The sequence below is a fragment of the Sinohyriopsis cumingii genome, chromosome 1 (assembly GCF_028554795.1).
Source record: "Sinohyriopsis cumingii isolate HCF-2022 chromosome 1, ASM2855479v2, whole genome shotgun sequence".
Lineage (NCBI taxonomy): Eukaryota > Metazoa > Mollusca > Bivalvia > Unionida > Unionidae > Sinohyriopsis > Sinohyriopsis cumingii.
Genome location: NC_142961.1, coordinates 185,379,099 through 185,406,503, shown reverse-complemented (window position 1 = coordinate 185,406,503; position 27,405 = coordinate 185,379,099). Strand labels below are relative to the sequence as shown.

At 33.6% G+C, this 27,405-nt stretch overlaps 1 protein-coding gene across 2 annotated transcripts in view; it reads right to left on the bottom strand.

The window, feature by feature from the left end:
- Positions 1-27,405, bottom strand: part of LOC149808526 (uncharacterized) — a 135,782-nt gene that overhangs the window by 24,711 nt on the left and 83,666 nt on the right. For both annotated transcript variants that reach the window (XM_089978548.1, XM_089978556.1), the window contains 3 exons: positions 20,019-20,142; positions 6,502-6,639; positions 70-147 (listed from right to left, as the gene is read on the bottom strand). In XM_089978548.1, the coding sequence (XP_089834674.1) occupies positions 70-147; positions 6,502-6,639; positions 20,019-20,142 (340 nt within the window). The remainder of the gene's footprint in view (positions 1-69; positions 148-6,501; positions 6,640-20,018; positions 20,143-27,405) is intronic.

The window sequence follows — 27,405 nt, the reverse complement described above, 5'->3', positions numbered from 1 at the left end:
TCCTGTGTAACTTAACCTTGGTTAAGCGATGCATATTGCACAGCCATTTTATAATACACTTTAGATTACCTATTGCTGAGGTCTCTCCTCCAATCAAGACATCTTCTTCCTCAGCAATATACCATATAGCCTGTTCTTCTGTTGACACTACAGGGAGAAATTAATTTAATATACAAATTATTTTACTGAAACATTATAATTAAGGTTAGATATCAGACATGTTTAACGGATACATTACTGTGCATTTCTAATCATTGTTTAATGCATTATATTCCTGCTGCACAGGCAAATGCAAGAATGGAAGACACAAATCTTACAAGTCAAGATGATCTAGAAAAAAACATTCTGCAATCAATACAAGCTACTTGTATATACTTCATGTAAACATATTCTTGGCACCTGACCTCAACAAACTGAAGGAAAACAATTCCTGATGAATGGACGAGACATTTCATATTAGAGATGTGTTTATCATTTGTCTTTGTGACTCCATTATTTGTGAAGACCCTTGTTTTGATAAACTTCTCTTAATTTCTTTCTGTATTGAAATTCTACATTATGTTTCATCTTAACTCTTTTATTTTACAGTGTTATGACATTCATCAGTGGGAGAGAAATGACAATCATACAGAACTACACCCATAACTAATACGTGGAATTTCTTAATTAATGGAAATCCTTAACTTTTATTTGGAGGATTTAAAGATGCTTCCTACAATAATTTATAATGGAAAACGTTCCTCAGTGTCTTACATTTGTGCCTAAATTTTATCATTATAAGCAATGTTGTAAGAAAAATATAAAATTTAAATATATGCAATAAAAAGGAAATAAAATGAAACCAGCATTTTTAAACATTACAAATGAAGACTGTCTGAACAAATGAAGCAATGTAAGGAAATGTCTATGATCAGAACATCAGTTTATTTGCCAACTTTCTACTAATTCTATAAAAATTTCATCACATATTCTGTCCAATAAGGAATGAAATTAATATTGATTTCCCTAATTTATTTACCTAGCTTTAAGCACTAGGGATAGTTGCTCAAAACTTAAAAGTCCTAATGTTAAAATCTTGCATGACCACAATTTGCAACCACAATACGTGCACACATCTGTCACATGGATTTGACAAAAGGTTCATGGTTTCTGATTGTGGGACACCATTCCATTCCTGGATAATGGTAAGCTGTTAATTGTAAAGATTGCTCTGCTGTTATTTATATCACAAGATAGGTCTGTGCAGACTGCCCCATAAATGGTCAACATAACTGAGATCTGGGTTCATAGGTAGATGAAGCACTACAGACGTTGCGTAATATGTAAAACTGCCTCTTTCATGTGCCACATAACCTGTCTCATCATCCGGCTGAAATATCATGTATTTATTGGCTTTCAAGACAACAATGGGAAAGAATCTCATATATATATATATATATATATATATATATATATATATATATATATATATATATATATATATATATATATATATATATATATATATATATAGGTTTGGTTTTAGCCTAAAAAAATGACCAGATATATACAAAAATAATCAATTAATGAAAAAACCGGAGGTACCCAGAAAATTTAGGAATATTAAAGATTTCATAATTAAATTTAGAGAAAAAAAGGATTTGTGGAATAAAAAGAAAGAGGAAACATAACTGGATAAGGAAGGAAATCACTAAAAATATTAGATGTAAAATATAACAAGAAAACTGGGAGGTTAATTGGCCAAGAGTGATGAGGCACTGGTCCCAAATCACATCACTAAAATTACAAAGCCTAATTTTAAAATACCTTCACAATGCATGGTTAACTGGGGAAGTTGCATTAAGGAGACATATGATAAAATCAATATCAAATTGTCTTTTATGCAAAAGAGCTTATTTTACTACAAACCATGTAATCACACAATGCAAAAGAAAGGAAAGACCAAAGAATACAATTACAGAGATCTGCAAAAGAGAATAGTACCGAAGGAATAGCATAATCTTCCTTGAATACATAATTGAGATAATGATGGCATGCGGGCAAATAAACAAGTAGGCTTAATAAATATATGTATAACTTGTATCGAGGGGTGTGAGGCACCATGATGTGTGGGTGGGAGGGGAAGTTTTGGTTTGCTATCCATTAAGTGTGTGCTACTGCCAGCATGCGGGCCAGAGCCCCCACCTCATCCCTCAACTCAGACATGTGTTCTCAGTCTATTTAAGCATCCAAATGATCAAATTAAGAGCCAGTTTAAATCCTCTTGGTAATATCTCAAAATTTAAAATTACTGAAATAAAGAAATGCAATGGGAGGGGGATGGGAGGGGAGCTTCGGTTTGCTACCCATTAGGGGTGTGCAACCGCCAGTGTGAGGGCTGGAGCCCTCACCCCATCCCTTAACCCGGACCTAAATTAAAATGTACTTAAGTTTTGTTAGGGTTAAGAAAACGAAATCAATGGATGGGACAGCGAATCAGTGTGGGGGAAAGTACGAGGCAATGACGTCATAGGGCTATGTCACATGGCACTACGCGAAGTGAACAGGCCCATGAAAGAGTCTGGGGAAAAACACCACGTAGAAAACTAGCAGACCATACAGAAAAACAGGGAAATAGGCTAGTTGGCACCTAATAATCTTGTATACCTTTCCTATCTAACTATACAGCTCCCTTACTGTACAGTTCTTTTCCCTCCCATGGAAATTTCTCTAAACCCTTTTGGATCTTTTGGTTAATAGGTTAAATAATAAAGAGGCAGCCAAACTCGAATCGGGAGAAATACATTTAAATAAGGAAAGTGTGGACCCAGACTCGAGCACAGCCGGCTTCATTCTAGAATTTAAATAATGCGAGAAACAACACATACCAACACACATATAAAACAATTGGTTTATTTTTTTCAATGACAATCCTGTAGTACACCGTTCACTTGCCGGAATTCAGAAATATTAATTAAAATTTTAAATATCTAAATTTTATCAAAATTATCAAATAGATCTGTGATATACAAATAAAAATATATACTAAGACAACTGGGATGAATTGAAAAGTCGTGCTGTCCCTTCACGAAAATTATATAGCACACACAAAATATAGCATATATACACATAGCACACACGGGACGTAGGAGACCTCTAGCCAAGGTCAACTAAGAATTCGGGGGAGGGATTTCGAGTAAGGTGATATAAACCTAACTTGGATGAACAACCCTATAGATAACACTAGGACATAAATACCCCATCAAAAATTTCTTGTAATTTTTTTTTTAATCACAATTCTTTTTTTTTAAAAATAAACAAACAACATACCTGGTGGAAACAACACATAAAACACATTTTCATTTTTTGGTGATAAGTCGGGCGAGGGGGGGGGGGACATCTATCTGGTGCCCATAAAAAAGATACTAAATTGTTTCTTAGTTTGCATTAAGATCTTAATCACACAGAAAAAAAGTTTACATGCGTTTGCAATATATATTTTAATAATCACTGATTAACAGAGGGTTAAACTGTGGATTGTAAGATTACAAATATGGCGGTTCTTTTGGAAAATACGCACACAAATCATGACTCTAAGCAAAATACTTGCTTTACTTCATGGCATTACGTCGTCATGTGAGCTAACGGTAACTTCGTTACGGACGTGGGGTGGGAATAATTCTACCTTCATCTGTATGTTTTCGGACACCTAATTAAAGAATTTAATATGTATTCGGACAACAAAAATGTAATTATTTGTTGCTGTCCAAAAACATACGGTAAATCGGTAGTACTTATGAATAATTTTAATAATATCTTCAAAGAATAGCATCGGGATCTTATAACTGATTGAATACATTAATTTTAACTTATAAGACATTGAGCCAGGAACATAATATAATCTTGACTGTACTTGTTATCAACAAATTAGAATGATGGTCCCAAATTCAATGAACAGTCCATAGTAGAAATATAGCATTTAAGGGTTAATACCTTCTTTCAGAACTAGAGGATTCCAAAACATGATTTGTAAATTTAAGGCTGCCAATAACAACTATGTTATACGCGTACTATTTGTTTCATTAATTCATCAAATTTTATATTTCCAGCCAATATTCTTTCTTACAAAACTAATCCAAAAGAAATGGCAGAGTATCAAAATGTGATGATAAAGAAGAAAATCAATGATGTGCTTAAACCATTAAGAAACCAGGTTATAAATGAATGGATTTTTAAAATTAAATGGACAATCGGGCATTAAAGGAACATTTTGGGCATTCTTGCTATTTGGACCTTTTTTAAAAATGTATTTGTACTTTTTGAACAAATTAAAAATAAAATGTATTCTTATATTCTGTCATATTTCCTTAATACTTGGTCTGATGTTTTATGCCAGGGTTGTGTCCAAGGAATCCTCGAACAATATGTCTGAGGAATTCTCAGAATGCTTGGAAACCTGGACATGTCCAATGATTCTTAGGAAACCTCGACATATTGGTTACAAAAATTCTTGGAAGTCCGAGGTCAACGTCAGACACATGAGAATAAAAATATGGACATTGGCATAAAATATTGTCCTTGGACTATTACCTCGGAAAGTCAGCAACGAATACTTTGAGGTTTTCTAGGAACATTTGTCGAAGGTTTCCTAGTAAACCTCAGAACATGTACAGAGGGATGGACAATAAATATAATGGCAGTTAAGTTTACCATTATGGTTATATATCTCGACTTTGAAACAGAAGTGATGATACTTGAACTGCTAATAAGGAAGTTTATTTCTTTCATATATATATATATATATATATATATATATATATATATATATATATATATATATATATATATATATATATATATACCCCTACAATCCTTCTGAGCCACAACTAAGTTCAGGGTTATTTGACAAGCTTAGTCAAGTTTTTGGTCAAAGTTTATCTGTATGGTCATATTTCGCACATCATCGGTAAGACTATGCCAAGAGTCGCTAGCTATTACACATGCTACAGTAGGATCGAGATGATCTGCACCCCTCTAGCTAAAGTCAAAGTGACAATGTTGACATATCTGGCAAGGAATCAGATGAAATTTATAATGCCTTATAATATTGATCAGGTTACTCTTCCAAAGGAAACGAGAAAAACAACGTTAATGGTTTGAAAATACTATTGAACAAGACAATTTACGTAACTCAAAGAAAATATGTACTTCCCGAATGTTGATAAATATTAACAGCAATGTAGTTATCTTTTCTAAATTAAGGCAAAAAGCACATAAAAATAAAACATTAAATTATAATGAGGGATTCGAACCTGATACTCCTGCAAGACAGGTATCTTTTTTAAACCAGTAAACCAAGCATGATGTGGTAAATTAAATATTTTGTCTACAAGCTTATCACTGTCTATTGATTGGAGTGAAAAATAAAATTGATTATTCATTCCTGTGAATTAACTACAATTACTTTTCTTGAAAAATCCACTAAGTAAAAGACTGTCATGACACAGAAAACATTCTCACATCCATTCAAAGACCTACATTAATGTTCTTATGGGTCTGAGATTTACGTCCGCTAATACAATATAAAAAGTTTTGGTAACCCGAGTCTATGTTTGAGTGTGAAAATTGTTTGTTATCTTCTGGCCTCATATTTCCATTTTAGTGATCTCATTTAATTTTAACTAAATTTATCACTACATAGATTCCCACAAACTCATTTTCCATTATCACCTTTTGTACATCTACGTATCCCTGTACAATTTCTCAGTTAGCTTTAAAATGGTTGATCCAGGGTATAGTTAATAACATGATGATTCCAAAAGGTGACAAAAATTAAATTGCACCTAAAGAGATGTGTTCACATTTGACATATTACAATTTAAATACATTTTTTGGGTGGTAAAGGATTTCCCACCAGTGCAAAGCAAAGATATAGACAAATTTTGCGTCTATGAAAACATCCTCAAAAGTATGTGCAAGAGACGAAATTACCGGACCTGTTCAACAAAGAATGAAGCAGAATATGAGAATGGTATATGTGAATAAAACATGAAAACATCTTTTGTTTTAAATACTGGTCCAGACACATAATGGTTGTTCTTGTTCCTTTCTGCAATACGTAGAATAAAGTCAACTCAGAAGAATTCATAAAAGAATCAGCTACATATCTGATTATGATATGTTTATCAAGCTAATGAAACTATTATTCATTTTGTTAGATATCACTAATTTCACTATCTTCTATTCTTTATGTGTGGCTGTCATCTTGCGAACAAATATGGATACATGATCCTATGAAGATAAAGTATCTTTTTGTTAATGGACAGGGTTTATTTTAAACATTATGATACAGTGAACTTAATAAGGCATGCTTAAATCTACTTAAGAAATTTAGTTCCTGAACAAAACACTGATTTGGTTTACCATATGAACAAACAGTTACATAATTTCACAGTCTATTGTTTTGCACAGCTTGTCAACTTTGCTTCACGTGATAATTTTTTAACTTATGGTAATACTTACAACATAAGGTTCCTTTGACAGATTCCCATTTACAGCACACCAGAATAAGGACTAATCCAACAACAGAGATGGCAATACCAGCAACGATCCCAAAGACCAACATGGAGCTGCTTTCTTTCTGAGATGGTAATGCTGAAACTGTAGATGTCATACATTTTTCACAAAGATATGCACATATGTACTTAAACAGCTACTTACATAGATTCAGTGGTAGGCAGTTAGGTAGAAGGTAGGACACAGAATGTGGATCATGTATCATGCTTTAATATTTCAGTACGTAATTAAATTAACATCGCACAGCCCATTTCGAACAATGTCTTGCATCACAATTATGCTCAGAAATAACGAAAATAAAAAGAGCAGATTGCAATACAATAATAAGTAACACATCTGACTCCACCCATATTAAAACTTTTCTATGACAACTTCACTATTATTACACAGGTCAAGGTACACTTTGACCTAACATGGTTATAGACTCACCCAAAATGTTTCCTGTTATGTAATTGAAACCAGGCAAATAATCCAAAAACAATCATACCACCTGTGAAAATTATATATATGAGCCATTTGAATAAAGTTTCTTATAGTCTACTCCACCAACAAGAAGCAAAAGGAATAAAATGTCTTTGCAATCTTTCAACTATTAAAACAATTTCTTTGTATTGATATGCCATCAAAACTAATGTAAAGTAATACATTTAGAGTGTGCTGTCAGACTCTTCATCCATCATGCTTCTTACTATCATGGTCTGATACATGAACGGAAAATGATAAGTCTGTACCAGGTACTATGCCTGTCATAATGTACCACACATTATATAAAGCCTCATCAGGATGTGTTTTGTGCAACGTGATTCATGCTATTTTGAATTCAAGTGAAATAGACATGCCACAAACATCAGATGTTGAATTTCTACAATATGAATTGACTTTTGATTAAATGAAATTCATTTTTAATATTCATTGTATATTCTCAAAATTTTGAAATTTGATTTGCATATGTGTCTTCTTGTCCTGCTTAGTAAGAATGCGATGGAAAATCAATATTGTTTGCTACTGTATGTATGTATGTATGTATACATGTATGTATGTATGTATGTATGTGTACTTATGCATCCATTTTCTATTCCAATTTTTGATAACCAAATACTACTTGTGTAGAGTGTGACCCCGCTATAACACGGTAGTTGGGATACATATAACCCGACCGTGTTATAGACCGAACCGTGTTATAAGAACCAGGGCAGTTAGCTGAAGAAAATGATGCATGTACCCCTCCAAAAATGCAGATGGGGATAGATAATAAATGCGGGAGGTAAAATACGTGTTTCATCGGCATAGTTACTATCTTAAATCAGTGCATATTAAATGAGAAATACACCAGAAGTGAAAACAGAGAAGGCATAGATAATAGTTTACTTTATTTAGAGAACCACAAATCGATACATATACGTGAATACTGTGCATATATGCGTGTCTAATATATAGCATGGATAGAGTATCAACACCGTGTACTCACCCGCGAAACTCGTATATTGAATCCACAATACAAGTGATGCCATCCAAAATATGCACACACATATATTTAAAATATTCAATAATTTTGTCACAGGTCATAATGGTCTGAATTCAGTGCAGAAGCAAAGCACAATCACAGAACTAATGACGAAGCACATTTGCTTTTCAGTACGTCCTTAGTCGGTAAACATTAGTTTGTGTTTTAAGCTGCCGTTGGTAGCATTCTTAAGGATATAAATTTTTTCCCTGCTAAAAGGAAACTTTCATGCACATTTAACGTGTTCCAGTCACATTGGAAAATGCAAAAATCCATCAGATTCCATTACTTTTATTTAAGTTTGGCACTGACTTCCTTTGGAGAAAAGTTGTTTGTTTTTATTGAAGATTGTAGTCGGCTTTCTTTGATGAAGGGTACATGCGTTGGAGACCCAAAAAATTTCCGTTTCTCATTGTGGCGGCAACATCAAATAATTGCATTGCATGATTGAGACTGATATATTTCTCCATTTGCTGAGTACGTTTTCATAACAATCGGTGATTCAAGGGTAATCTGTTTCCTTTGAAATTTCAACAAACTATTTTATCTGGGTACATTTAAAAAAAAGAATTGACCGTTTGGACTATTCTAGTTACTGTTCCTCCCTACCTATTGAATAAAATGTGGGTTTTTTCTTCATATTTGTGGAAGCAGGGTGATCAAGGGACGATAGAGGCACAGGTGTTCTCGTCTGATGACAAGGATTATTACAGATAACGTGAGTGTTCTCAAGAAGTTAATTCTGAGGGAAAAGAAGAGGAATTTTACTTAGCATCCACGTAGAAATGTCAGTCTTTGTAAATATATTAATGACTAGCGCGCGGCCGAAAATCCGACGAAAGATAGATTACAAGTTAATGCCTCGTCCGATTGATCTCCGTTATAAAAATGTCAACAACATTAAAGCGGATATCTCACAACACACAGTACTCATGCTAGATGTCAAGATAAGCGGATTATGATATAACAATGCACTGTTTAGATGGCTTGTCAATATGGATAATGAATTTGTTTATGTAACAATAGATAAAATTCAGTGCATTTTATATCCAGTTTAAGGCTTCCTTTGGTGGGGTCTCGGAATTTCTCCACTCCAAACAAACGGTTGCATATACAATTTTAAACAGCCAACAATGTTGCCAATTAAAATCAAATTGCCAGATGGTATATTTTGCCACGAAAAAGAAAAAGAAAATCCAAGTTTGTGACATTGGCGAAAACCCACGCGATCCCAGAATAAACCTTTTTATGCTTTTTTCGTATTTTTAAGAAGAAAAACCTACTTTTTCGTATACAAGAAAAATACGTATACAATTTCAGGAGCCACGCTATGATGATCTTGTGTTATTCATACGCGATCTCTTCCCCAAAATGATAATAAAGTTTTTACGTTTTTTTCTGTTGTTCTTTTAAAATTAAATGGCTTCTCCCTAATAAAGAATTTACTTCATCGGATCTTCTGAAGAATCAAAGTAGTGGCCATTATAACCACTCATAAAATATTAGCATGAAAAGGTCAAGAAATAGTACATTATATTAATGAGAACTCGAGTGTTTCCAAACTATCAGAACTTGTTTGAATTTGTAACACGTCAGTCATATGTGAATGCGATTTTGTTGTAAAATCTTTTGACATCAATATATTATCTTTTTTGTTCACTTTGCACTGCCGTGAGTGCAATACCACTTACTTTCATATGCTAATTAACATAGTATATTGCGTGAACTGCAACTGATATAAGGAAATGCATGTGTCTGTATATTCCAATAACATGAGAAAAAAATTAATATCCACTGAGCATAATGAACTATTATAACAGTTCATGAGGCACTGTCATTTTGCTAATATTTTTTTAAAATTTGATCTGGCATTATGTCTATTACATTAGCATCATTATAAATAAAAATTGGTGCCTATCACTTCTTCTATTTCAGTAAACCTCTTTAGCATATGCTTGCCAGGGTTATACACAATAAACCATGTCCATTTAAAAGATATCAAGTCCTATTATCTGGATATGTGTGATGACTCAACGCGAAAACATGGTGTGCAGAGCTATTTTCAGTGAGCCACCATTGCAAATCCATCAAAACAAAAAGAGATGATGGAGCATTTGTTTTTATAAAATCCTCTTCAGTCTCTCTTCACCTCCACCATGATGCATAGGGTGTCAAAAGATCACATTAGCTGTACTTTCATATTATTGCTAATTATTATTATTATTATACAAAATTTCCCCAAGAAATTACTTCCTTAGCCTTAGATATCTTATTATTTTTTTATTTTTATTTTTATAAAATCCTCTTCATTCTCTCCACCTCCACCATGATGCATAGGGTGTCAAAAGATCACATGAGCTGTACTTTCATATTATTGTTAATTATTATTATTGTAAAAAATTTCCCAAAGAAATTACTTCCTTAGCCTTAGATATCTTATTATTTTTTTAGTTTCTACTGTTTTAACAAGATTTAAGTTTTCAGACAAACAAACAATGAATACACTGAGAAATGACAACTGTTATGATACTTGAGGTATTTTTTCCAAAGACTGCTTTGATTGAAAAGGAAAAACAAACAGTTGTATTGTAAGATCATTTGAATTCATTGCAACAGATCTCTCATGTGAAAAACAGTTAAAGTAACAATACTAACTGTATGCTCATAGGATGCATCTTGTGTAACAATTGGCTGTTTTATGACACATACCTCCTTCAAATGATGTAATGTCATTATTTACATACTAAAGGACAACATTTACGAAAAAAACAAACATTTAGTTTTAGTTTGAAAATGAAAGCAAAACACTCTTGGAAAATTTGCAGACTACTTATTTGACATTTATGGCTACCTAGCACAGCCAGTTTTAGGAATGAGGTTGCCTTGAATGACTGGATGGTTAAAGTAATTATATTTGTTTTCAAAATCAGAATTGGTGTAATTATATTTATTTACCACCAAAATATGTACATGGGCGAAGTTACAGGCAATTTGGGAAATGACTATAAAAAACAATTCTTTCATGGATATCTTTTTACTTCCATTGCTGGTGCATTTTAACATACATCAAAAGTGTTTCCATAATACACCAATGTAATCAAACCAGGTGTTTATTGGAGTACTGACACCATTGCTTTACCATATAAATCTCGTTCACATGCACAACTGAGCATTGTAAAACAACAATCAAAACTGAGAGATCAAGATATGTTTTACACATAAACATGTTGTGACTAGATTAAAAGAACATTAACATTATCCTAATCCATTTTTGTAGACGATTCAGAGTGACAAACCAAAGTAGCAGATATCTGATTTCAGTTACACTAGTCTAAAGTAAGTATATGGTGATAACATGTGATTGTTAATGACAAATACATATTCATGTATTATTCGTGTAGGAACATATAACCTTTACAATGATACCGATGACAAAATCCAGTTGTATGACGAGTAATTACAATAAATATATCAGTTTGCTTTTTCTTAAATGAATAAAAAAAGTTCCAGTCCTTTTCAAACGTGAACTGAGTTGTGTGCTTATACAATAATTGTATGGTGTTACAAGTAAGCATTCTTATGAATAAAAGATGCGACGACACGGAGTTTAAAATTGAACACAGATTGTCTTTTCAGCCAAAGAGAAAATTTTCAAAACATAATAACAGCCTACCATCTTGATATACACAACATACTGATTATCTTCACAAGACGTGAATATATATTTAGTGGATAAACACGTTTGTTTATTTACTCTACTACCTTGTAGATCTATACTAACAGCAAAGTCTACTAGTCTACTTCTGAATTGCATTTAAAACCGACCCTGGTATTTCCATATTGGATGATGGGGCACGAATGAAACGTATATGGGTGCTTAGCTCTATGATGTCGAGTAGTGCCGTTGACCTGGGGACAAGGAACAGTCTCAAATAAAACCGTGGTGATTTTGCATTATGATCTGTACATATCTTTATGTAGAAATTTGTTGATTTCTTGCTGCACATTATCTGCATTGAATGGGTAATTGGGGATGTCTGTAGCTGAACTGACCCTGACAATAGAGATGGTGTGTCAAGTGTAAAACTGAGGACCTCTGAAACTACTTGCTGGATCCACTGATCGTCATGGCCAATACTTTTCCATTGGACAACAAAGAATAGAAGACTTTCCACCACCAGGATATCTAGAAAGGAAAGTGTGAAAATGGTGTCCTTTTTACTATACCGACCTTAGCACTAAGAAACATTAGGACGACTATGATTGCCTTCCCTTGCCTCTTGTCCACTTCAGTTCTCTAGAAACATGTCACCATACAGATTTAAGATTGGTAGCACAGCTTCCGTGTCTGCTGTGTCCTAATGGTGTCCTTTATATTGTCTCTTTTACTTCTTTTGGTGCCTGAAGCTTTGCAAGAGAGACATTTGTTTCTTTGATGGCTTCAGAAATGCTGCCAGGAGTTTAGCTTAAAGGGGGCTCCACCATTGTCATAGCAAAAATGGGGAGTAGAAAAAAGGAGTGGGAGAAGGAAACAGTAATATTTCGAAATTTACCGAACAATTCAATATCCATCCCTCTTTTTCTTTCCTCACTGTTGTACCTGTATTGAAGTCAAAATAGTTTAAAGATGTCAGCTCTAGTTGTATAAGCATTAATATGTTATTCGTTTCAGAGCTTTATCTGTGCCTTATCTGTATATGAAAATTGTTTTGTGCTGAGATATCATTTTTATAGTGTACAGTCTGAATAGCCTAATGCATATCTAGCTTAACTAGTTTGAATAAGTTGGTCATGTACTATTTTCTCTAGCTCAACGATATCGTTTTTTGGATACTTCTGCTCCAAAATAAGAATTTTTCACTGACATAAACTCTTCCAAAGTTTCACTTTCTTAAGCCAGAAGAAGACGCATAAATGCGAAACTAATTGCACATAATTTTCAGCGTTTGTCTTGTATTTTATTCCAATTCTTTTATCTTAAATCAAAACTGTGATGACCATTATGCCAGTTTCCTGTTCTGAGCCATAGTGCTATATTAAGGTTTTAAGTACATCAATGTAGTAATGTCCTTTTTAAGATATTTTGGTCATAAAAGTAACTTTCATTTTTAATGTCAGTTTAGATTCTTTTTAGTCGTTTTTGTCTTTAATCTTATAGGGATGTACAGTTTTGCACCAAAAGACCCCACAAGGCTAAATTGCTTGAGAAAAGAAATGAACATTGCACTCTACATTTAATTGGTCCAACTTTTGTTATTTAGGCTTGGTATTATGCCTTATCTACATTTAATTTTGAAATACCACTGAAACATGGGTTGACCAGCATGCCATCTGTTTTTGTCCATCCAACATGCACATTGGACATTCAGCATCACTTTCTGGTTCAGAATCTTTCAATGACATTTTCAATAACACTTTCCCAACTCCGTTAATCTGATGTAGTTCATAAATTTAAAAATCATTCTCATCATCATTATCATCAGCTATTCTTTTTTGAATGAAATTATTATTTGAAGATGAATCGGGTTAGAAATCAACCATTTTGCTGTTCAAAGCAGCCCATATTTTAAGCACTCATTTGTAAAACATCTTTGATGCAAGGTTCAAACTACGACATAATGCATCTTACAATACCCAATGTGCCAATCAATTTAAGTTTAACAACTATTCATACGAATCCAAAGAACACAGATATATCAACAATTGGCTGCATGAAAACGAGACTGATGTTGTGACAAGCACTACCCCTACCACTACCTGCAGCATTACTGATGTGACCACTTTAAGAGTTAAACAGTTAAATACAAATTGTATGTTATGCATAGTACACTTTTTAATGTGTGACTTCAAAGGAATTTGCAGGAATACTCATGCATCTTTACTCTCAAAGTACACAAATTCGTACATTTTTTTGCATAATTCCAAAATTTGCAAATCGTTGCAGCATTTCTGTGGCTTGTGGATGTAGTTCCTCTACGTGCTTGAAGTGAAGGAGATTAGAAGAGAATCTAAGCTTGACTTGTGATGGTCTTTCAGGCAATGAGGACAATACATATCTCTTTCCTGCACTTGAATATTTCTCTTTGCTCTTACAGTGTTGGGTAAGTGAGTGTTGAACAGTGTGTGTGTGTAATTGAAATTTTAGTATAGCTTTAACAATTTTCCAGTCATATTGCTACGTTGTCACATTGTCTGCAGTGTGACAATTTAAGGTGATGTCTATCTCTGGGGCATCATGCCGCAGCCATGTAGCAGGATGTCCCACCCTGTCACATTATCATAACACCAGGCCGACCAGTCATAACACTAACCTCTTAATGTTGAGCGCCAAGCGAGGCACCTGTTAGTACTATTTTTAGAAGTCTTTGGTATGACTTGGCCGGGATTCAAACCCACGACCTCCCTCATTGGGGAGGATGCTCTAACCATTAGGCCATCAGAGATGTCAAAGGTGTTGAACAGCTCTGTTTAGGACTGGTATGCTTTTGCGGAGTTTATCACCATATTTCAGTACAGGAAGAGCCCAGAAAGAACCAATGATCCACGGGAGGCTACTGTAAAACATTAAATACCCATGCTGGTTGAGCTGAGACTCGAGCTCACATAGACAGAGAAGATGTATGAGTGATCTGTAAAGGCCTTGGACCATGTGGTAACCCGAGGTCCGCTCTGTTTCGGGCTCGCATCATCTGAGAAACGGGATCCCATTTGTGTCCCATGGTATTCAAGGTAGGAGATGATACAGCATTTTGTGTCTGTTGGAAGAATGTTCTCGGTACCAAGTCCTTGACAGAACTTGTTGCAATGCAGTACCAATGACTGTGTGTCATTAAATGACTTCCACTCCATGCATACTGACTAGGATTTGCATCCCATTGGCTGCAATGTCTTTGTGTACTATTAGTGTTCAATCTGCTTAATGGCGTCATAGCCATGACAGCAGAAAAAGAAAAGGATATTGATTCTTATATTTGTCTGTTTGAGCAACCCAAAATGTCAGCAACTCACGCAGACAGAGGTAAAAGTTGACACATTGTTTCATTCATAGTGGTTAGTAAAGGAACTGATGCTGGAAGTTTGGACCAGTCTGTTGATTGCATAGGGGATGATAAAACTGAAGGCACAATCAAAAGAATTCCTCGCTTGGCACATGGAAACAGACTCATTTTGCGAAGACTATGAAGCTTGTGAGGATACGTCATCATCGCCATGTGAATGGGATGCTGCTGAATCAATTTTGTGCAATCTGATATGTAGCTGGAGGAAACTGTCCAAATATGCACAAAATGTTCTGATTTGGGATACGGTTACTTTGAAGTGTTCCCTCTGAGTGAAAAATGTGTATAAACGCAGAAAATCCATATTCTGTGTGTACTGGGGAACTAAATTGGGCACAGGGTGCATCAAGTGATCTGTAGCACCATGCTGTTGATGAACCCAATGAGTGCCAGTGTGGTTTGGATTAGGCAAACTGGATAAAAATCTTCCGTCTTTTGGCGTGAATGGTTAAATTGACTTTGGTGATAAGAAAGTCTGGTCAGAATGAAACAGTGCCATTTTATCTTATTTGCTAGGTTAGGGGTATATTTGATCCAAAAAACTGATTTGTACTTCTGTTGTGGGAAATATTATTTGACTATGCTTGCTTTGATCTCAATCTCCACCAACTATAGTCAACAGACTGGCCATCAAATCTGCATGGTATAGAGCCTATTAATTCCACCTAAAAAAGATTTGTCAGGTTGAGGCGGTGAGGGTGGCACCAGAGCTGTCACTGCATGGGACAATTTGGATAGCTTTCTGGCTAATGATCATGGAGTGTGATATCCTTTGAAAAGTAAATTATTCACTGTAGTGAAGTCAGGATGTATACTAATAGCATTCGCATCTGTCAAGGGGCGTTTCTGCCCCTTCCCCTGCTCTGCTGTCTGTATTGTAGTCCACCAACAATCATTCCAAGTGGTGAATATCAGACAGGTCAGCTAGACATGTAGAATGGTTGTCATTCCGATCATTCTACTGTTAATATAGCGTACACATTATCCAATCTGTCAAACAAAAGTTGAGCAGAAAATCTATATATCTATATCCATCTCTCTCTCTCTCTCTCTCTCTCTCTCTCTCTCTCTCTATATATATATATATATATATATATATATATATATATATATATATATATACGTCTGTGTGTAGCAAGGCATGAATTCTGCTTATGAACTCACAGAGTGAACGTACCATGCTACACACTAACACACTATATGAAAATTTATCTGTAAGGAAGACGAACATTGTAGATATAATAAAGTAAAAGTACCGAAACATCGCTTTAATACTTACAAAGTGGATGCTATAGTATCAGTTCCAATGAACACTTACCTGTAGGACAAACCAACTGACCATCTATACAATTAAAATCACCGAAACATTGCTTACAATAACTACTACAAAGTATACACTTTGACTGAACTATGTACAGAAATCTTACCTGCATAGATCCGACTAGAGCGGAAATTATACACCACATTATTGAACGTTGTACAGCACACACAATACATGCTCATAAAACAAGAGTCTGAGAGAGTGCCCTAACAACCAGAGGGGTATGTACAAATAGAGTCTTTGTGTTTAAGTACAACAGATCCTTGATTTGGATATACATGGCAGCCAGACTATCTGCTAGAGGAGAAATCTAAAACCCTGGGAAGAACTAATGACCCACAGGAAGCTACTGGCTGTCTTTCACACATACCCATCCTGCCTGAGCCAATACTCAAACCCACGTGGACAGTGGTGAGATGTTAGTGATCTGTAGGGGCTAGCATCTTAGTCCAGTCGCCCACCCTAACCCCTTGTGCACCAACCCCATAATAAGGATGAAAATTTCAGGACAATTACGACAAGGACTAGAATGTTAAACTCATTAACTTGTAAAGCTGGAGTGATGAAAGAAAAGGTTCATTTAAAAAGCATAGATAACAGTATAAACAACCTAACACTGGAATGCACGCTGCAGAAAGAAAGAGACCACAAGGAAGAATATAAGTACAGGAAATTAAAATGACAAGACATATTATTAATACACATTAAAACATAATATAAAATCAAGTAAAGTGTTCCAAATACTCGACATACATTCATTGATTTCTAAGGTAAATGTCTTCATGTTACCAAATTAATAGATTTTGGAAATAATTAAGATATAAACCATATTATTCCTTGCAATTCCTTTGTCTTATCTGACTCTAACAGTAAAGAAAATGTTTCCACTAAACCAATACATGATACATAGATAAAAACCACAAATGAATTAGTTGCACCTTGTCCACCACCACTTCCATCAGCAAGTACCCTCCACATTATTTACAAAATTTCCTGTTGACAGAGGAAGGGTTTCTATAAGTGAAATAATTGTGGCACTTATCACAACATTTTTATGGAACAATCTTTAGTCCTTTCACTAATAGTAGTGTTTGTTCCTTAATGCTTGAATTTATGTTTTAGATGTTGTCTCCAAAAATAGTTTTCCATCTCTGTTACATGTTTAACTGCCTTTGATTGTTTACTTTCAACACTTTCAACGTTCTAGGAGTCTGAAGGTTTTGATTTTGTCATGTACTGATAACTTGTTTATGTCTTACATCTGCTTGTACATTTAAACATTTGATTCCTTATGTTCTAATACTGATTCAACAGATGTCTCATTCTGTATATGACCTATTAATTTCATTTATTCTTTCGAACTAAGTAATCAACATAGTGGATTATTTCACTTTTAAATTATCCATATAATCATCAATTACAAGTGTAGTCTTACTTTCTAGGTGGTCGAATGATTACATTTTTTTAGTAGTTTCTCTTTCCTATTGTATTGCTTGTCTGACTGTAACTTTTGAGTCCAGGGGATGTGGGCATTGTGTCATCAGCATTTGCACTTCTTAATGATTGTTTTGTTTCGGAAAACTAGAAATTGCATGTTGTTTTACTGGCTGGGTACTAAAACTGAAAACTTTATGTACAAGATGTTCATTTTCTGGTCTATATCGTCTTTCAGAGTCATCATAAATTGTGCCATATTCAAATTAGATATGTATGTTTTTGATGAGCATATTATAGTTGGTAGTTTCTCTTTCCCATTGTATAGTTTTGAGTCCAGCGGATTTTGGCATTGTTTCATCAGCATTTGCACAGGTAGGAAAAACATTACTTTCATACGAATGATCAGCAGGATTGCCTTCTCTGATATATGTTGCTTAAGAACTTCTTAATGATTGTTCTGTTTTGGCAAGACTAGAAATTGCATGCTGTTTTACTGGATGGGTACAAAAACTGAAAACTGTATGTACAAGATGTTCATTTTCTGGTCTAGATCGTCTTTTAGAGTCATCATAAATTGTGCCATATTCAAATTAGATAGGTATGTTTTTGACAAGCATATTATATCAACACATACGTCTTGCTTTTGGAGGAGTTGCATGTCACCAAATATTTACTTTAATTGTAATAGATTTTTGTCTTTTTAAAATGTGTCACAGATTACTGGAATATTTAACTGAGTTTTAGAACAACAACAAGAAGCACTGCTTGTGAATTTCATAACATGAAGTTCATCAGTTTTTAAAACATTTCATACAATAACTAATTCATAAACTAAAAGACATCTGCCATCATTGCAGCATTTGTCTTCATGTTTCATTTCAGATTTTTCAACTGATTTCTGCTTTCCAACAATGTGTCATTGATTCACGTGCAGAAACATTGATCACATTATTACACTGCTCTCAGCTTAAATCAAATAAATTTACAGTAATGGAATGTTTAAGTGGCTGGGACAAATTTCCATAATGACAGTTTCCATTTGTTTATCAGACTAGCAGTAAGAGAGCGAGTCTAAACGGCACACTCCTACTTTAAAATTATACATTGTTTATTATGACATAACAGTCGGAATAAAAAATTTTATAATGGTTCAGTGTTTATCTGAGAACTGCCATTTTGTGCTAATCCAACTGATCTGTGAAAACAAGAAGCCTGTTTACTGACACAAACAGATGCTTCATTGGTGAGACACAAGCTGTGCTGTGCAAAAAAAGACCTTCCTTGCTTAATGTAGCATATTTACCGATACGCTAGATCACTTTGAAAAGTAACAATTTCATATTTGCATAGCATTTATCAATTATATACTCAAGCAATCAAATGGAGAAATCAAAATAAATTGCACCATTATGTTTGAAACCAAATATAATAATATACATACCTTGTGAAATATAAAATAATTTTTTACTAAAGTTTAATGTGTCTTTTTCACAAAAAAAATTTCATTTTTTCTTTTCGTAACTATCTTTTTATATGATTTTCCGAACCAGCAAAGTATTGACCTTCAATTCTATACTGACCTACCGCTTCCTTTATTAAACGAAATCTTGCACTGTTTGCAGGGTCTACTGCGCTTCAACGTTTAAATTGTGTTGACATATTTTGCTTTAAAAGAATCTTGTAACATCAGAACTGAAAGATTTACAAAGAAAGTTACAGATCTCACTGATTATATTATCTATCATGTTCTTCACAATTACTGTTTGCATTGTATGTATAACTAAAAAAATGTAAAGGCTTTGTAACAGAGATGCAAACCGATCTGTTTATATGAACTTATTCTGATATATATGTGTGTATTGATAAGACCCATGTAACAGGCCAAACACCAAGCACATCACAGTTTTTGAGAAGTTGACATAGGTTAATGGAACAAAGTCCAATGAACAGTGAAGGTGACTGCAACAGTATAGGATGTTCAACAAAAATTCCTCATGACTGAAGAATTTGATAAATAAAAAAAATAAAAACAATCACCTGGTGAAGAGTTTGTCCTTTAGGCATGCAATACAAAACCTACCAGAGAGGAGTGTATCATTTGCCTTTTTTCTCCAGTTCAGTCTCTGTAATTTAAATGCCTTACCAGTGTAATGTGAACAGAGCTTGTGAGCATCCCCAAGGAAACAGCGCATTGATTCCCCAGTAGCACAGGCAGTGTATATCCCTGGCACAAGTCCTGACTCAAACTTTAAAACACTGATATTGCCCTAAAAGAACATAACACATAAAGTATCTGTCATAGTCAAAACTGTGTCAATTTAAGACTGGTTCACTCTTATACAGTGTAGGCTGTACAAATGAAAGATGCATAAGTTAATTTATAGTCCATGACACTATGTTCTTAAAATAAGTAACAGAAAAGAGTGAAAAGCAACAAGCTTTGTAAAGTTTAACAAATAATTTATTTCTCTAGAACGCAAAGTGAAAGTGAACAAAACTGAACATACAGTATCGCGAATTAAATTTCAGAATAACTCCAGAATTACAGACACATGTCCTAATAATGAAAGTTCTAAATAAACTTTACTGTAAATCCAAGATAAGGTCAATGCTGAAGGTATTAATGTTGCAGTGGCAACCTGAATAGTGTTGTTGTACCAACAGTCTTTTATTGAAATACAGCAATATAATTCAAGGTTTGAACTCACTATAAATCCGATTATCTGTGGTCCAAGAATATTATTGTTATGACCACTCTGTCTTTCCAGAGTAAATAATGACTGAACTAGATAATTTGAAGAAATAAATTCCAGCCCAAATGAACTTCTGGACACAACAATACTACAAAATATTAATTTTACTTGATCTCAAAGCACGAATGAATAGTCTTTCAAGTAACAAAATTACATAGTCTTCCACTTGACCTCAGGTAACAACTAAACATTTTCTAATATAAAAAAAACACATGATCGTGACATTAAACCCATATACATTGATAATATTTTAGCTATGTATTAGTTGCTTACAGAATTATAAAAAAAAATATAGTTCAGATCAAGTAGAAGATAAACTTGATTTTGGACAAGGTTAAGTCCAACATAAAATGTTACATTGCCATAGTATATAATAAAATTTTAAAAAACAATAATAAACTAACAAACAAACAATGCAAATTAAATATGCATTACAATAGTTACTGTTAAGTATATTTCATTTGCACTGTGTGTTAGGCTTTATTCTATTTCATTATATGTTATGGATAATGGTATTTTGGACTTGACATAGTCAAAAATAGAGTTCATTTTCTACCTGACCTGAATCACTGATTTTTAAAAATTCTGTAAACAACTAATACATATCTAATATTTTCTCTATGAGTATGGGCTAAATAGGATTATTACCTTGATCTGAGTCAGGGATATCATGTTTACGATGTTCTTTAGTATGCTTTTAGTTATAGACTTTCTAATTATAACTAAAATTTTACCTTGTAAACACTTGGAACCTCCCAGAATGAAATTTTCCATTAGGTAATAGTTTCTTGCTTCTTTTGTGAAGAAAATGTTAATTGTTATCTGAGGTCAAGTAGAGGATTATATAATCTTGTATTTCTAGAACTTATTCAATCATGCTACAAGAGATTTTGGCAGAATCATTGATCTGTCCAGTATTTCATTTAGGTTGGAATTTATTTATCAAATTATTTTTTTCACTGTAAATACAAAGTACTCATCAAAAAAAAAAAACATTTTTGGGAATAGAAGGTTGAATTTATAGTGAAATTTCGAAAAAAAAATATATTCTCAAATTGTATTGCTGTTACCAAACAAAAGATTGTTGACACATCACCATGACAGGGGCCACCACAGCACTGGATTTATTTTGGATTACCACTGAAGATCATTCAGAACTTTAAACATTTGGATATTATCAGTGATTCTAGGATAATTTGAGATTTGATTTGCAATGCCATAAGTTCTTTTTGCAATTTTCTCTTTTTAACCTAGGGAAATAAATCATTTATTACATTTTACAAAGCTTGTTGCTTCTCAAGTTTTTCCATTATTTTAAGACCACATAGTCATAATATTACACAAAGTATAATCCTATATCAGTCGTGTGGTATATGCGAGTGCTAGACAACTTATTTTTTAGAATAGATCAATCTTTGTTTGCAAATGTGTGCATGGTAATCTATTACCATCTCTTGCAGGGGCATGATAATACTATCTTAGGTCACATGTAAACTTTAAATTATTACCATCTTGTATAATGGTACCAGAACAATCACAGACTTCTTCTACACTTCTAATTTATTTCCATCCATCTGAAGAGTACTGAAACATTTAAAGGTTACTTTAAAATCAAAACATGAATTTGTCTAATCATCTAGAACCTGATCTGGAACAAACATAAAATCATTTCAATTATTTAACATAATATAAACAACAGCACAAGGCTACATTGTTATAAACTCATCAGCTTTTCGGAAGGTGATTTGAATATTTCAAGAGTTTAACATACAGGCAACAAACTCATTATTTTCTCTAAATTTGGAAGGTATTATACTATAGTCAGAGCTAGTTGCATTGCAAAATAGCATTTAAAATACAATAAAAATGTTCTGATTGGTCGATTTAAAACATGGAATATATATTTTGCAATGATGCAGAATAAAATGCAGATTTGCAAATTATATTCAATGATCATAACAGAGATTTCAACAATTTTTACAAAAAGTTCAACCACAAACGTTTTTTAAAACAGCACACACTGACTCTGTATATGAAACAGTCTTGTTTGAATCTACAATAGGAATGGAAAAAATTGACATTTATCTGAATGCATTCATATATTTGTAAACGAAATTGGGAAAACACTGAAAATTACTTAAAATAAAGTTTCCTCTTGTATAGCAATCCACTGTTTTTACCTTGCTGGTAACACTAAGAAAGATCATGAAATGTAGATTATGGATGTTCATATACCGTTTTAAAAAAAAGTATTTATGACATTATCACTAGGATAAATATTCATTATCACCAGAATCTAAAAGTCCAACTGCTTAAGCATGTACTCTCAAATATTGGAACAAATTACTAACAACAAAACGAAAATACTGTGAATTGAAATAATGGTCAAGTGAACAATCAACCTGCACATTACACAAGCGTACTAGAAAAATATCTCCATAGAGAAAGGGCTATGTATGTCACGTGGATAATCAGTGGCAGGAATTGCTGGCACAGTCACATGATACATAAGTGGATATCAATACATTTTGATGATATGTGTCTTTCCAAATTACGTTTAGGTTGAAATATTAAGAACTTAAATGGAAGATGACAAAATAATGTTTTTAAACAAATCTTTAAAGGAAGCCTGAAAACAGTTAGATAAAGGAAAAGCGTTTTGGCAACCCTAGATGCATCCAATACTTTTCAACTTACTCAGACAAAAAGCATGGATTTATTTAAAATGTAATTAAGGAAGTTTAAGAAAGAACATATTTTTATAGTAATACGAAAAAGCATTTCTACTTAATAGATTACCTGAGCACATTTACATTTACTCAGCACATCAGGAGACTACATAATTCAAGCATGAAATATACATAATATTTCTATTTTAAATCTGACAGGTTTTTTATTGCAAAGCATCCATTTCCCAAGTTTCATAACCCTCTCATTATTAGTATCTTAAAAATAAAATCCATTCTTATAAACAAACCATAGTCAGTCAATCACAAATAATGGTGTAACAGTAGTTTAAGAAAACTAATATCCAACTTTTGAAGATGTATGTGATTAATAAATGTAGTGTCTTACAAGGAGCCATGCCTGAAAAGTAACTTTCAAGGAAAAGGCAGCCAAAGGCAAAATGTATAAAATATGGGTCAAGATAACCTTCTTTGGAATAAATCATACGCTACTGATATATATATATACACGGAGTTTTATGGCTGTGCTGTGCACAAAAAGGGGTCATCTAGACTTGAAGTTTAGGAAAAATGACTACTCATTTGTTTAGAATATGGTGAAATGCCTCATTATAAAATGACAGTCAAAAACATGTCTCAACTAGTTTGAAACAACCTCTATAACCTGCATGAGAGTACATGTACATGTGGCTTCACACCATAAGAATTTATTCATTCAATCCAGTGGTCAATGATTAATCGCAACACTACGACTGCATTTTGAAGGGGTTGATTGTATACTAAATATGAATCTTTTGGATTATCTGTTTTTTGGCGAATTTTTAAAAAGTATAGAAATTAAATTATTTGTTCTAATGGCAGTTGATTACCTTTTTATACATATTGGTAATTACAATGATGTAATCTAGGTATTACATTACTTTATGTATTCATCGACGAAAAACTGAAGCATTAAATAAACTGAATCAACACACAGCCAATTACAAACATGGAAATAAGGTGCTACGCATGTCATGTAGGTACATCCATTTTTAGAAACAGGGCTTTCCTTACATGAACACTTACTTTCTAACGAAGGTACAGTGTGAGCACGCTATAACACGGGATTCATAGAAGAAAACCGTGTTACAGACCAAACAGTTGTCATAAGCAAACAGATCAGTTAGCTGAAGAAAATGATGCATGTATCCAAAAATATGGAGGGGGGGATAAGTAGGTAATAAATGTGAAGGTAAAATACGTGCTTCATCGGCAGAGTTACCCTCTTAATCCGATGCATATTAAATGAGAAATACACCTTTAGTGAAAAAGAGAAGGCATATATAGTATTTTACTTTATTTAGAGAACCACAAATTTGTACATATGAGTGCATAATGTTTATATATACATGTGCAATATATATCATGAATAGAGTATTAACATCCTGTACTCACCTATGAATCTCATCACATACATTGAATCCACAATACAAGTGATTCTGTCAACAATATGCACACACACAGATTTAAAATATTCAATAATTTAGTCTTAGGTCATATAGGTCTGAATTCAGTAGAAAAACGGTACAATCACGTAATAAATGATGAAGCCCATATACTTTTCAGTACGTCCCAAGTCTGTATAAGTTAGTTTGCGTTTTAAGCTGCCATTGAAAGCGTTCATAAGCATAAACGTTTTCCCTGCAAAAAGGAAACTATCACAGCACAGTTAACGTGTTCCAGTCACGTTGTAATGCAAAAATCAGATTCTATTACTTTTATTTAAGTTTGGTACTGACTTCCCTTGAAGAAAGGTTCTTTGTTTTTACTGAAGATTGTAGCCGGCTTTCTTTGATGAAACGAGTGTGCTTTATTTCAGTCACCGGTAAAGGACAGCTTTGGAGAACCAAAGAAATAACAAGTTCTTATTGTGGTGGCAACATCAAATAATTGTATTGCATGACTGAGACTCATTTTCGTTGTTTCATTTGCTAAGAACTTTTCAAAACAATCGGTGCTTCAAAGGTAATCTGCTTCCTTTGAAATTTCAGAAAACATTTTATCTGGATATATTTTTAAAAAGGTATTGGCCATCGTTTGGTCTATTATAGTTACTATTCCTCCCTGCCTACTGAACAGACCAACAAATAAGATGGGTTTAATTCTGTTTTTTATTTGTTTTTACATTTGGGGTAGCGGAGTGAAGCTGATTTCCATGCATGCATCAGAAATTTAACAAAGGGTCAACGGAAGATAGGGACGCAGGTGTTCTGGTCTGATGACGAATGATTACAAAATATGTGAATGTTCTGAAGGATTTAGTTTTGAGTGAAAAGAAGAGGAATTTGACTTACCATCCAGATACAAATTTCAGTCTATATAAATATATTAATTACAAGCAAGCAGCCGAAAATCCGACAAATAATAAACTAACAGATAACGCCTCATCCGTTGATCTCCGTTACCAGAAATGTCAACCAGAAAAGCAGATCTCACAACATACAGTACCCATGCTAGTTGTCAAGATATGCAGATTATGATATAACAATGCACTGTTGAGATTGTTTGTCATCATGAAACAAAGAATTTGTTTATGTAAGAATAGATACATTTCAATGCATTTTATATCCAGTTTGCGGCTTCCTTTCGTGCCTCTGAATTTCGCCACTCCAAACCAATGGTTGTATATATAAGTTTGGTACTGACTTCCCTTGAAGAAAGGTTCTTTGTTTTTACTGAAGATTGTAGCCGGCTTTCTTTGATGAAACGAGTGTGCGTTATTTCAGTCACCGGTAAAGGACAGCTTTGGAGAACCAAATAAATAACAAGTTCTTATTGTGGTGGCAACATCAAATAATTGTATTGCATGACTGAGACTCATTTTCGTTGTTTCATTTGCTAAGAACTTTTCAAAACAATCGGTGCTTCAAAGGTAATCTGCTTCCTTTGAAATTTCAGAAAACATTTTATCTGGATATATTTTTAAAAAGGTATTGGCCATCGTTTGGTCTATTATAGTTACTATTCCTCCCTGCCTACTGAACAGACCAACAAATAAGATGGGTTTAATTCTGTTTTTTATTTGTTTTTACATTTGGGGTAGCGGAGTGAAGCTGATTTCCATGCATGCATCAGAAATTTAACAAAGGGTCAACGGAAGATAGGGACGCAGGTGTTCTGGTCTGATGACGAATGATTACAAAATATGTGAATGTTCTGAAGGATTTAGTTTTGAGTGAAAAGAAGAGGAATTTGACTTACCATCCAGATACAAATTTCAGTCTATATAAATATATTAATTACAAGCAAACAGCCGAAAATCCGACAAATAATAAACTAAAAGATAATGCCTCATCCGTTGATCTCCGTTACCAGAAATGTCAACCAGAAAAGCAGATCTCACAACATACAGTACTCATGCTAGTTGTCAAGATATGCAGATTATGATATAACAATGCACTGTTGAGATTGTCATCATGAAACAAAGAATTTGTTTATATAACAATAGATACATTTCAATGCAATTTATATCCAGTTTGCGGGTTTCATGCCTCTGAATTTCTCCACTCCAAACCAATGGTTGTATATATAAATTTAAACAGCCAAAAATGTCGCCAATAAAATAATTTTGCCAGATGGTATATTTGCCGCCAATAAGGAAACATAATCCATGTTTGCTACATTGACGAAGCCCTACAAGATCCCAGAATAAACTTTTTACACATTATTTTCGTAATTTAATGAAGAAAAAACTAATTGTTCGTTTACAAGACAAATACATATAAACTTTCAGGATTAATGCCACGACCATCTTGTATTATTCATACGCAATCTCTTCCCTAAAAGGATAGTACACTTTTTAATTGTTTTTTTCGTACTTTTAAGAAATAATTTTTTTCGAGTACGAAAAAATTACATGAATATGAAATTTCGGGAGCCTCACCTCGACTGTGTTATATCCGAATTCAAGTTATAACGGAGCGTGCTATAGCGGGGTCACACTGTACAACAATTAATAGGTACTTTGAATATGTCTATCATTATTACCCCTCAACAGGTTCACTTATGGTTTCAAAATTATTTTACACAAACAAATTTTGCAAAGACTGCA